Source organism: Sebastes fasciatus, chromosome 1 (genome assembly GCF_043250625.1).
Source record: "Sebastes fasciatus isolate fSebFas1 chromosome 1, fSebFas1.pri, whole genome shotgun sequence".
Lineage (NCBI taxonomy): Eukaryota > Metazoa > Chordata > Actinopteri > Perciformes > Sebastidae > Sebastes > Sebastes fasciatus.
In genome coordinates, this window is record NC_133795.1 from 12,782,083 (window position 1) to 12,796,083 (window position 14,001).

Genomic DNA, 14,001 nt, shown 5'->3' on the forward strand with positions numbered 1-14,001 from the left:
TGCCTCTTTTTCTTTCCAATAGAGAATATATTCATTATAGCTTTTATTTGAGCAACTTAAATATTTTGATTAGATATTATTTGAAGCATTGTTTCCATCTGTCAGTCAATATAAATCACATTTAAGGTGTATGTCTAAGCTATTTGAAGGCGTTTCGTGTCTCCTGTGAGCATTGCCCTTTATTTGGTACGGCATGCATGCATTTTTGCTGATGATGCAGTGCATATATTATACATGTATAGTTATGCAAGCGAGCAAGCATGTGTAACTAAGTGGATATTTAAATTCCTGTATGTGTATATGAGGTACCTCATTATTCAGTAGATGTGCTCTCCCTGATCTAAAATTAGCCGGCCACCTGACCACAACGGTAAATATACAAACACAAAGGAGATACATTTTTATGTTAATTTACAATTGGAGATTGTTTTTGTGGATAAATTAACAGTTCATTTTGGTTGCTTTTTAGTTTGTGTAACAAATGTCTCAACAGCGCTTTCACAAGCCATAGTCCGTTTGGCTAGTCCGAATCACAGTGAAATTTATACTTTTGGTTTGTTTGGTTTCACAGTGAACAAGTTAAAGCAGACCAAATGAAAACAATTAGGCATGTACGAAAGACCGACTTTATCTGGTGAGCGTTTGTTGGCCTAGTTTTTTCGGTGTGTCTCGCACTGTCGGCTCTAGTCTGCCCGAGTTTTTTCGGCCGGATCAGCATGTTGAATCGGCGGTGGAGCCTGCCAGTGAGAGAAATCACTCTGATTGGCGGTTCAGCTTAAACAAAATCAGTGCAAGAGAAGAGAAACGGACGTGAGGAGAGCAAACCAATGAGTAAAGTCAAGCGGAAAAACAGTGTTCTTCTCATTTTCATCTTCGTCTCACCTGATCATTCCAGATGGCCATTTTGTTGGGAAATATCCACACTATACACAATATACACTTTGTTTCATGTACGTATCATGACAACGGCTCGTATTTCCGCAGTCCTCGGCCTTCCAGTTTCCCTTTTTTGAATGACAAAACTACCGCTACCTGCTGGTGGGGAGAGTTATTTAATCTCACGCAGGCGCAGAACGTACGTGGTAGTTGGCCATAGACTAGTCTTTGCGGTGTGTTCGAGTGCAACGTTTTGGCCAAGAGAAAAGGTGACGTGAGGTGACTCAACTGGTGGCCTTCATTGCCGCTAGTTCTTTGATGTCAGTTTGGTGTGTCTGGGCCTTAAGACTGTCCTCTCCCCTCCCGCAGACCGCCCAGGTGTGCAGGATCACGCACGGATCGAAGCCCTCCAAGACTGCCTGTCCGAGACCCTGCAGGCCTACATCCAGCTCCACCACCCGGCAGGACGGCTGCTCTATGCCAAGATGATCCAGAAGCTGGCCGACCTGCGCAGCCTCAACGAGGAGCACTCCAAACAGTACCGCTCGCTGTCCTTCCAGCCGGAGCACAGCATGCAGCTCACCCCGCTGGTGTTGGAGGTGTTTGGCAGCGAGGTCTCCTAGAATCTTTAAACCTCAATGGTGGAGAGGAAGCTGGAGACGAGATCCCTCTAGGGGTAAAAAATGGAGGGAGGGAGCTGAGGATGTGCTGGATGGACTAAATGGAGGTGGGGAGTATGAAGCTAGTGGAAGAGAGAGAAAGTGGTGTGTGTGTGTGTGTGTGTGTGTGTGTGTGTGTGTGTGTGTGTGTGTTGGATGTGTGTTGGATGTGTGGTTTCATGTGTGTCTTGTCTAAAGAAGTCTATCTTGGTATAAAGACCAAGGTTGTATGGAGAGCAAGCATATAGTAAGAGACATAGTAAACAAGGAAACGTCATATAATACAAATTCAATTGTACATACATACATGCATACATACAACTTCTGCCTTTATACAGTATTTTTGTCTGTATTTAAATCAACAAACCGCTGCTTCAAATGTCTGGACATTTTGTGTGTGTACGGTGACGTGCACACACACACCAACGCAACAAACATACTCAGTTATTCATTTAGCCATTCAGTTGAGCTACCTCTTTGTTTTACCAGGGATTGTTTTACATCACTACGTGAAACAGCAACTTTTTTTTTTTCATACGGAACAGTATAGACTCAGTACAGATGACATTTCAGTTTATCGGTGCAAAAGCAGTGCCTGCACATTCATTTTTTATGATGTTTCAAAACTTTTTTGTTTTCCATCTGCTTCTCTCCGAAGAAGCAGCGTTACGTATATGACTTGTGTATACAATTCAAACACACATGCCTTTTTTTTTTCTCGCCTTTCACCAAAGGTATGGTCTACTACTTTCTCAAAAAAGCTTCCAGTACCTAAAAATAACCTTGCTGCTTCATGGCTCGTTTCACGCATGCGGCCACTCGACATGCGAGCAAGTTGTCCGACTAGCCTACGAAGGAAACTGTCATTTATTGCTGAGGTTTATTATACTGCAGAGTACAGAACATAATCTGTCATTTAGTGAGGTTTTGATAGGACTTTGGGGTGCCTGGTTTTGAGGTGAGAATTAGCCACTAAATGTGTTAGCTACTTTTACACTGCTAACTGTCAATCAAAAAACAAGCCTGCATTATGGCTCTCTTTTGAAATTGTTTTCCATTATCCTTCTCTTGTTTGTTTGTTTCCCTGTAAATAGTTAATTACTACCACATGTATCCTAAGCACTGTTATACCACCTTTTACTCAAGCCTATGTATTGATATACAGTACCTATATTATCACAGATTTTAAAGGGCTAAAATGCCAAATCTAACTGGAATAGTAAATCGAGGCCAAAGCAAGGGGCCTGTCTTGTTAATATATAGCTGCATACCATACTTGGAATTGGCATATATACTGATGTAATTGCATTTTTTTTTTTTTTTTTATACGTCGTTTCACCTTTAAAAACAATTCCATGAATTGTTCCTCCTTTAGTACACAGTGAGCTCAGTGGGCGGAGAGCTTGGGAAGCTGCTTCAGACCTCCCCAGATATCACACACCCCTTTCGTTTCTGACAGGGAAGTGGATTTTCTAGAATGTCGGAGGGCCTGGCGGAGGTGGTGGTGCGCGCCTCGACACCCAGGCCCTCCTGTTTGATGATGTATGCTGCGCAGCCCTCTAGTGGCTGCATTGTGTAAATACCAGGTATATAAATATATAAATAAGTAATATGTCCGCCGCTGTACATAGGGCTACATAGATATTTCTCAAGGCAAATTTTTTTCAGAAATATATATATATATATGCAAATACAATATTGACCCTTTTTTGTTTTTCATTATCACTACGTTCTGAAACATTATGCTCTTTTGACTTTGATCATGTTTTTTCTTTTTTTTTTTGGTAAGAATGAGTTAGAAATGGCTTAAACAGGGATTGCTTGTGTATTTGACTCAGTCAAATTATTATTTGTTTAGTGGTGGGTTGATGTATTTGCCTAATTTCCAAGGTTTATTCTCAGAAAGAGGACAAGCTAAACTTTACCGTGCTGCTCTCTAATATAAGCCATATAGATCACTAAGCTAGTTAAACACCTGATACATTACAGTGCATCGAAGTGATGACTCCAGAGCCTTGGATATCCTCATTGTATAATCTTCTAAACTCATATGCTATTTATCCATGGCTCTTGGAAGATAAGCTTGTATATGATAGGAACTCATATGCCTTCTCTCTGCTGTCAAAGTGCTGTCCGTCATCTTTGGCTTATGCTTCATCAGACAGCATCTAATGGCTTATAAACCAAACTGTCAAGAGAATTTAAATGCTTAGGTTTAGAGGCCAGTAATGTATGGCTTGCTGCATGTGGGATTATGGTAAAAATTATATGAAATGACATGTTTTTTTTTTATATATATCAAGACAATTCCCCAAAGAAGTGTTAAGTCAACTTCTTGCCAAGTTCAGTCTCTTTTAAGCATCTTAAAAGAAGTCATTTACAGAGATGACACAAGTCTCAAACTTTTTTTTTTTTGTCTTCTATTTGCTGTGTAACAGAAGACAAAACGGTTAAAACGGTTCCTGTGATTGGCCGTACGGGCCTCTTGTGTCAGACCGAGAGCAGACGAGGATTACTCTGTGATCTTAGAGGAAGATGATGGGAGAGAGAGCATGTGTTTGTTGTTGAGCTGGATGTGTTCTCACAACTGCTTTGTGAGAAGTTTTGACAGTTGTTGCTTTAATTTGTTCAGCCCACGTGGGTTTCTAACCTAGTATAGAGAGGCGAAGTCTCTCCCCCTTCTGGTGGACCACCATGGGACCTTATTTCGGAAAAAATATGTACAGTAGTCAACGGCGAGAGAAAGTCTCAATTTGTTGTAGTATTATATAGTTTTGTGTGAAACCGCGCAGTGAACTACATCTCTTGTGTCGCACAATAAAATCAGAGTATAGAGGCAAAGAGCCGAAACTCTGGTGCAGAGAATAATCTTTTTCGAGGTAAATCAACTTCCCAGTATGAACACTTAAATAACCCTCATTTAAATCAGTATGTCCTAAAAGTTGTAACATTCACTAATAGCCAAATCCAGAGTTATTTTACTCGGCATATTGAACGTGCTCACATGACATATCCGGCTCTGCCATCTTTGACAAACTTGACAAACATCATATGTGTGATTCATTGCACATATCGAACGGGAAAAAAATATATTTGCCGTTGACTACGTTTATATTTTTACGAATAAGGTCCCATGGTGGTCCACCTGAATGGGAAGGGACTTGGCCTCACTATAGGATTTTAAAGTCCATTCTCCGTCACTGTGGCTTTATTCCAACTGTTCATCAGTCACTGTGACACTCTGCCAGCTGACAGTCGGGGCTGGACACGGAGATGATCTGCATAGCAGAGGTAGTTAAATAGCTTTTGGATGTTTGAACATTCACGTAATCAATAATGAGTTTGATTTCCTTCGTGAAAATCGTTTGGATTATGTAGTGTGTAATTCCACGTTGCCCCACAAATCTCCCTACCGTGATTGAACTTTAAAGGAGTTGAGGATCGAGTGTCTTTAGGCAGTACCACTCATATGTATAGTATGTCAGTTTGATGAGGGGTATGATGTGCTTGGTTACTGAACACTGACTTTTGAAGTTTTTGAAAAGTCTCCATGTTGATTTTCTCTGAATACATACTTCTGGTATGTAGATATGGGTTTGATTTAGTTCTATATTGTTTTTCAGATAGAGATGCAGTGTTGATTTGTGTATGTTAAATACAGCGGGAGGTTTGGTGAACATTGTAAGTGCCACAGGGAGAGTTCCCTCCACACTAGAACAGGGTAAAAGGGGAGTTGCTCTTAGGGCTTTGAAAACCGAACAGGAAGAGTCTTGTGGATGTATCATATAGTATCATAATTGAACAAGTAGATTTCCGCATGCCGCCAGGGGAATTATTAGGCTTTATCATAAGAAGGGAACCCCCTTTTTCCCCTTTATGACTGATTCAATGTTGTTTTGGGGACCTTTTCCCCCCATTTAATTCCCCACCCAACATACTGTACATACCACGCAAATACAGTTAAATCTAAATATGGTTCATCCCCAGATTTTCTTGATTGGTTTTACTATGGTAGGCTGCTCAGAATCCGTACGTTTTTAACTCTTCTTGTTGAAAATACTGGAATTTGAAAACCATACGTCAATGGAAATCTGCCGCAAATTCGATGGGCTCATCTTTGGGGAGATTTCCTCGAGATTGGCAACATAACACAGTAACAACGCCTGCAATATACAACTCATGGTACACTATCACCAGCAAGCTTTACAGTTTATCATGTTAGTAGACATTTTTTAAGTTTTTTGTATAACTGTTGCCATTACAAATCCTGTCTGTAAAAACACGTATGACACCATTCATAGAAAACAGTTGGCCATCTCCCATGCAAAGGCTTTCAAGTCCTTTTTTTTTTTGTTTGTTTTTTGTTCCTCCCATTAGGACAGGGATTGTAATGGAATCAACTTAATTTAGTTCTTACAAAAAGGAGTGTCCACAATGGATGTACACCATAATCTACCTAAAAAACCTACCTCTTTTAGCTCAGATTTTGCTTTAGCATTAAGCATTTGCCTCTGTTTTTACTTTTGTAATATTTGTATTCATGTTGGTATTTATTGCTGTCTAATGAGTCATACTTCAATGATTACCTCAGAGATATCTCACAGATTTGGGAGAGTCCAGCTAATGAAGTCATAGTTTTGTTTTGTTTTTGTACAGTTTTTTCTTCTCAGACTTAGCATTGCCTTTTTTTTTTACGCACAAAATACCAGGAGTGTTTTTAATATAGTGCCTGCACTCTGACCAACAGGGCTCAGACTGGCTAGGGTGAAACTGCATTTACTCCAACAAAGACATCCCACTCTGCAATCATTGTCCTTTTGGATATCTTGGTAATTTTCAGCAACAGATGCAATTAATCTGGTTGCCCTTGCTGATATCTACTAGAGGAAGACCGATTAATCGGTTTGGCCGATTAATGTGCGCCGATGGAACGTTTTACGAACTATCGTTATTGGCGGAAATGGGCTCCGATAGTGTCCGATAGCGGCGCAGCTTCCACCAGTTTTCACTGTCCTCTCCCAGTTTCCTCCCGGGGTCACACGTCTCCAGTATTTCTCCCGATTTATGGCAAATTATCACACCTTTTATTTTTCCTTTTCGTAATCTCAACCCGTTTCTGGCACTGTACAGCGTGTATAAACCCTGCAGTTTACACCCGGACGACAATACAGCTACACCAAATGTCGTTCTCTGGCAGAAGAGAGATGCTCGCGACGCAACTCAGTTTGAACTGCGCCCGCCACTGCCACATCACAACGCTCGGCGCCCGAAGTGGTGCTTTGCTTTTGCTACGGCAAAAAGCCGTCGTGAGCATTAGAAATAACGAGTTTCAGAGGCCAGTGGTGCTATTGTCACGTTGTGCCTGAAAGGACCTTCAGTGAGTGACAGAAGAGAGAAATGGAAAGAAAGAAATGCTCAAGCAGGGGCAAAAAAAAAAAAAGAATAAAATACCAGAGATTCACACAAAGTGGCAAATTATTCAGTTTTCTTTCTTGAGAAGTATTTCAGATTAAAAATTCTGTTGCAGTGTACTTTGTTATTTCCATTCTATAAAAGTCACCAGAATGGAGGAAACAAAGTCCCTGAAACTCAAATTCTTCTGGTGGATGACCCCCAGACCCGTCTGCTTTGGGTTAGAAAGCCTCTCTATTTTTGAGTTCTCAAGGTTGGCAAGTATGAAAGGAAGCTCCATACACAGGAAAATAAGTCTCTTGATTATAATTCAACACTTATCAGCTCTTTGTCCCCAGACAGCGAGGAAAGGGAATCATTCTGTTACTTTAACTTACTTACCAATTTTCCGTTCTCTCTTCCAAATAATCCATCCACGTAACCATCCATTCATGAAATGAAATTGCACACTTTAAGATCCTCCTTACCGCCGGTAATATGCTCGAACATTAATGTTTCTAAGAGTGGCATTTAACACCCTACGAGAAGTAATTCTGGCCCGTCGTAAGCCACAGAACGGCGCTTCGCCCATTTTGAATAAATAGAACATATTCCAACGATGTAATCCACCAAATCACCCTGCAGGATGTTCTCTTACGAATGATTAAATTCAGAGTGTGTGAAAAAAAATTATTTATTAAAAAAAGGCGTATGCAAAAGTAGCCGAGTAAGCTGCTGCAGAAGTAAAGAATATACTGGCCAAATAATCAGCTATCGGCTTTTTCCTGCTCCAAACTATCGCTATCGGTCGACCTCTTAATATCTACCTTATCTTCTACCTTAGTTCTTAAGGGCAAATTAAAGAGGAGATCTTTGTGGAGTGAATGCAGTTGTAAAGAAGGAACAACCTGAAAGACTTTGTGACAGTAGGAGAAGCGGGAGGTGTGTTTGCGCTCCACTTGGTACTGTTTGGCATGGTCTTTGCTCTGTAGTACGCCATCCTTTCCCTTGTCCCTCTTATTTGCCCCGTCATTACCCTCTCCGTGTCTTCACCTCTCCTTCTGTCCTAAAGTCTGCTCCCACACCTTCATCATTCCCTGCCGATGTTTGGTCTAACTAGGGGAATTAGGAGAAGTGAAACCCTCAGTATCCATGCAATGCTGCTTTTTATCTCGAGCATCACCAAGTTGTGTTAACGACACCACGTAAATGCAGGCATCGTCCAAAATGTCAGCCCCCCCCAGCGGCGCGACAAGCCTCATTGAGAGTCTCACAACGCAACTTAGTGGTGCTTATTGGAAGAAGAAAAAAAAATCCTTTCAGATCGTAGTATCATTAACGGAGCAACTACTCACTTTGGTGAATTTTAAACCAAGTTTATTTTGTATTCATGTCAAACTGCTTCAGGTAAACACTGAATGAAATAAGAGAATTTGTATTGATCAGTGAATACTGAGGAACAATGTCGCCAATGGTCACATCTAGCCTGAGCTGTGTGCCATAATATGTCCCTTTTAATGCAGGGAGGGTGTTAATGAAGCTGGCTTCACGTGTTCCCCAGCTTAATTCGAACGAGAAGGTTGCCTGACTGTGAGATTGGCCACTTAACTTAGTACTTAGTCAGCCATGTGTATTGACCTTCTATATGGAGTAAAATTTGAATTTGGCATTGAATTTTCCCCCTGAATTGTGAACCCAAATCATGCCACATTCAATTAAAATGCCTGAACCAACAAAAAGCACTTAATGTAATGTTTGTAACACATGCATACTGATGAATATATATTCGCCATGAACTGCCTGTGTAGGTCAGCATGATATGGCTCCAATTATCAAAAAAAAAGTCACCTAAATTCTAATGTAATTGCAATTTATCTTTTGTCTTTTTTTTTTTTTTTCAAAGATCTTCTTTTTTCTATTATAAATTGGTGTTTATGTAATGTTATTTTTGTCAGATGTTTTGCAAATCAAAAATAAACAGTTGTACATAGCAGTGGGCTTCTGTGTGATTTGTGTTTCGTATTTATTGCTGCACATCTTTAATATAAAATATGAACATACTGTGATGAAATAGGAGGAAAGGTTTGTCTCCCACTAGACCGACGCTTAAACATGTGAGCACTATGTTTTCAAAGCAACACAATTTAAGACAAGGTGGAACTTTAATTTGTCCCAAAGTGAATTGTTTTGTACAAGATGCTTGATATAGTGTACTGTAGTATAAACATACAGGTATGCATCGTAAAATCAGAAATATATACTTATTAAAATACATACTTACTAAAAAATAACAGAGTAAAAGTGGAAACATTTAAATGGTGGTGCAAAGTACAAAAGAGGGTGCAAAATATTTATGAAAGTCATAAAAAATGTCAATTTAGTATGCAATAAAAAATAAACTTTTTCATGACATTTTTACTATGACTTTTTATGATGAAATATACAATGTCTTTTTCTGACTTTTTATGAGATGCTACGTTTTTTTATGAGATATTATATCGTACTTTATTGTCATTATACTCCGGTTCAATGGAATTTCACAGGCTTCTCTTGTAGTTAAAAATAAAAACAAATAAATAAAAGCAGTGATAAAAACAGTCTGCCTGTCCTCACGTTGATGTCCTCGTCTCCATCCAGTCTGCTGCACCTCCCCCAGCACCTCCTGTCTTTTCTCTGAGAACCAACAAAGAAGAGGTAATCTCAAGTTCGGGACATCAGAGATAATGATATATAATATATTATATAATATACATATAATATATTCACTTATCAGAATTAGAATCTTGTTTATTGCCAGGTGTATCAGGTATACACTAGGAATTTGCTTTGGTTTGTTGGTGCAAATAAGCAGTAAAAATAACAATAGAATAGTTAAAAAAGTTAAAATAAAATAAGAATAAAAAAACTGAAACCGAAAAATGAATTTCCATAGGCTGACGACGTCAACAAACACGTCACAACTCTTGAACTCAGAGCTTTTTGGCGCCTTCAAATGGGGTCGTGTTTATGAGATGAGTCCATATGAACGCCCCCCTCTTGTCACATTCACAACCTCGTAAGTGGAAAGTTTCTGAAAGCTCTGAGTTCATGAGTTGTGACGTGTTTGTAGGCCATGGAAGTTGGAATTTTTTGGTGCATAATAAGTTAATATAGTGTAATTTTAGTCGTATATTGTTTTTCTTCATAATTTTATATGTCTGAGGAAAATGTTGAAATTAACAATTACCTCATCTTTTTCCTCTGTCTTTATGGCTTTGCATTTACTGCATTATGTTACCCACTTGCTAGTTTGCTAAATTGTTAGCCTCTGTGGCTTCTAGATGCCGACAGTAACGTTAATATTGCAGTTGCTTAGCAGCGGTGTTCTTCACGACTTAAAGGTCACATATTATACTCCATTTAAACTAGTTATTATAGGTCTCAGACACCTCCAAACCATGTCTCTGAAGTTTTTTTTTCAAAAAAACAATCAGATCATGCATTCCAGCATGTCTCTATAACCTCTGTTTCAGCCCATTTCCAAAAGTGCTGATTTCTGTGTCTGTAGCTCTGTAGGTCTCATATTATGCTCATTTCCAGGTTCATAGATGTATTTTAATGTTGCACTAGAACATGTTTACATGCTGCAATGTTCAAAAAACCCTTTATTCTTCTCATACTGCAGCCTGAGTCTGCCTGCCTCAGAGCCTAATTCAGCCTCTGTCTGAAAACCCCTGATTCACAGCCTGTCTCCTCCCACTCTGCTCTGATTGGTCAGCGTTTTCTGTCAATCAAACGTCCTCAACAACAGCGTCACCCTCCCCCTCCCTCCCGGAGAAGCTCTCTCTCTCTCTCTCTCTCTGAAAGAGAGAGAGAGAGAGAGAGAGAGAGAGAGAGAGGAGTGGAGAGAGAGGAGCTAGAATAAAGTTTATAAACCACTTTAAAGTTTATAAACCAGAAACTTCACCCAGCGCACGTTACCGGAGGAATCTGATCAGAAATCGGCGACACATGATGAACATCTGCGGTCCAGATTCCAGGTTTTCCTGACGGTTTCTCTCAGGTAAATAATACTATTTATATCTCTGTTAGTTAGCTCAGTGTTTACCTTATGCATCAACTCTGTAAACCGTAAACATACACTCTGTTTTACGTCTGTCTTTACAGATCCATCTGTGAGAAATGACCGACAGAATCATCCCAGAGGAGAGCAGACAGCTGAGAGCAGACAGCTGAGAGAAGACAGCTGAGAGCAGATGGCTTTGTTTACATGGAGATACAGAGCTAACCCGTTAGCATGTAGCTACATGCTAACGGGTTAGCTACATGCTACCGCTATGACACGGTGTGTAAACACAGCGACCATCAGGGTGGAAAATAGAAGATGTGAAACAGTAGTCAGTTCATTATTTCTGCTAAAAGATAAATGTATGGAAGATCAGAGTAATGGTATATTATTTACAGTAGTAGCTGTCTCTGTGTTACCATGACTACAGACCATCGGAGCTTAGCTTACCATAGTTTACCAGAGCTGAAGACTTTCTCCTGTACCATGTTAACATAACTAACTAACAGGTGAGATGATTACAAATGCTGTGAATAATTAATATTGTCATCTGTCTACTCAAATAAAGTTTGACTGTGAAACAGAAATGTGTTGTGTTGCTTACAAGTCACTATTTACTACCTGTATTCTGCTACATGCATGACATCAAATATATATAATATATAAATATCATCTGTTCAAACAGTGTAATTACATAAAGCCTTTGTGAAAGAACATGTTATATTTAGATGATGGGAGTACATGAAGCCTGTTCTGCTGCTTCTTGCAGACTAACTGTAGGAGCTACTTTGCTCAAGTTCGGTTGAGGAGGAGAGACAGTGACGCGCTGTGGGGCGGGGTCAGCTACTGAAGGTTCTCTCTGGTTCGACCAGGAAACCCTTATATGGCTAATTCTCAAATGACGTCAGAAGAAAAGAAAAGCTGCGCAGCGTTGTTTCGACACCCATTTCCGGACAAACGGAGCAGGAGAAAAAGAGAGAGGATGGTTTTTTATGATACTATGGTGACTTGTAGACACACTGGGGACAGATATTGATGTTTAAAAGACATGGAAAAGTGCATTTTGCATAATAGGTGACCTTTAAAGCTGAAGTAGGTGAGATTGGAGCAAATATGATTAAAAAAAGGTTAATTTTATAAAACGGTCGCTATATCATGACAGTAGTACATGAAACAGGTAACCTGAAAAAAATCATGTGCCTCTGTGTCCCCCGGTGCTCCTAACGGCATCTGCAAGATCTCACAGACCGGAGGAAAACAAGCAGTCAGAGCTGATCTATGAGAGCCGGCTGTCAATCACTCGCGAACTCCGACCAAACGGTCAAACTAGGCAGCGCTGATCAAATATGAATCAATATTCTGTTACGTTAATGCCTATTTCTCGCCTAAAATGTTTCCAGAATCATCTTGTAGTGCACGGTTTAGCTGTGAAATGAGAAAGTTTGTGACGCCGCCGCCATTGTGAAATCTGGTGAAGGAACGCCAAGTTCCAGTCACATGACCGGAGCACAGCCAATAGGAACGCTCTCTCAATGAAATGACCTGTGATTGGTCAAAGTCTCCCGTCACAGGCTAGATTTTTTAAAGCCTGAAAACAGAGCCATGAGGAGGTGCAGAAGTCTAGTTATCTCTCAGAACACTTGAATTACAATATGCTGAAAGGTTATTATGGAATTTTTGCTCATTGATGCCAAAAATATACTGCCTACTGCCACTTTAACCACTTGCCACCACATAACCCGGCCACTCGTTAAACTGAAACACCTGTGTGCATCATTGAGGAACAGACAGAAGCCTGAGGAGCAGGAGGAAGAAGTTCAGCCATCATTCTCAACCAAGACATCTACTCCTCCTGCAACACTTTCTCCTCAACAAGTGCCAAGTAATAACCCTCATCACCCCCCTATCCATAACAAGCTGTAGGCCGGCTGGTGAAAGACTGTTTTCGACTGTCAGTCGGATAAAAACTGGCATCAGGGCTTCATACAGACTGAACTCCTTGTCCCTGCTCTCATTTGATGAAATCATCTCAGTGTTCAACACCAACAGCCTCGTTGTCTCCTGCTATCATCATCAAAAGTAAGTTAATTTACTATTTTGGACTATTATTGCACTATTATTGTTTATTGGTTATAGTTTTTGTTTGGTGTAAAATTGATGTTGCTGCCAGCTGTGTGTGTGAATATGTGGCTGCTGGGCCGGGCTATGTCATGCTGTTAATGTTTGTCTTGTTGGATCAGAATCAGCCTGATTGATCAGGTATGAGGAGGCCTACACACATAAAGGCCTACACCAGGACTTTGACTCAGGTTATTTTACTCTCATTGTACATAAAATGCAGCTAAAAACAACAAGATCAACAAAGCTGAACAAGAGTAGAGAATGAAGAAAATAACTAATCTTTCAATATTTATTCCAGCATATTTGCACTCTGCATGCACCACTGCACTAATGTTTATATATATTTATTTATATATTGGGTGTTTCTGCAACTACAGACTTTTTACTCTCTCAAATAAAAAAAATCAACCTCTATGAATTGTAATTGTAACCATCAGAGTGTGAAATACATATAAACAGGTAAACAAAATGACATATAGTGGTTAAGATTTTAATCTGAAAACATGTTTATTTTCATTACTTGTTCTTATACTAAATTTCCTTACCACAACATTACAATAATGTTAATTTTAATAAATTTTCCTTTTTTAGTTTCCAGGACATCATTTTATATATTGATGCAAACATATTTTTTTAAATAGGGAATTTCATGATTTTCTTTACACCCTGAAAAAAATAGACAGTAACCATAGATGTCAGTCTTCATACACAAAAAAATATAAAATATGTTGTGTTTTATGGCAGATATTGCAATTCTAATGTCTAATGCCCTATATATACAGTGTATAGTAGTGCAATTGTCCAGAGTGAAAATATGCTGGAATAAATATTGAATGGTTAATGTTACAGGTTGCTTTATATACACAATGTACTGAAGGTGGATATATACAGTATATGTAACATTACCTC

General features: G+C 39.5%; 2 protein-coding genes across 2 annotated transcripts in view; both read left to right on the forward strand.

Moving 5' to 3' along the window:
• The window catches only part of LOC141764680 (vitamin D3 receptor B), a 39,369-nt gene extending 30,453 nt beyond the window's left edge, over positions 1-8,916 (forward strand). Inside the window, exon 10 of the mRNA XM_074630069.1 lies at positions 1,246-8,916. Within this exon, the coding sequence (XP_074486170.1) occupies positions 1,246-1,499 (254 nt within the window). The 3' untranslated portion in view covers positions 1,500-8,916. The remainder of the gene's footprint in view (positions 1-1,245) is intronic.
• A 3,645-nt stretch (positions 8,917-12,561) lies between these two features.
• Positions 12,562-14,001, forward strand: part of LOC141764573 (histone deacetylase 7-like) — a 71,616-nt gene continuing 70,176 nt past the window's right edge. The window contains exon 1 of the mRNA XM_074629892.1: positions 12,562-13,050. Within this exon, the coding sequence (XP_074485993.1) occupies positions 12,990-13,050 (61 nt within the window). The 5' untranslated portion in view covers positions 12,562-12,989. The remainder of the gene's footprint in view (positions 13,051-14,001) is intronic.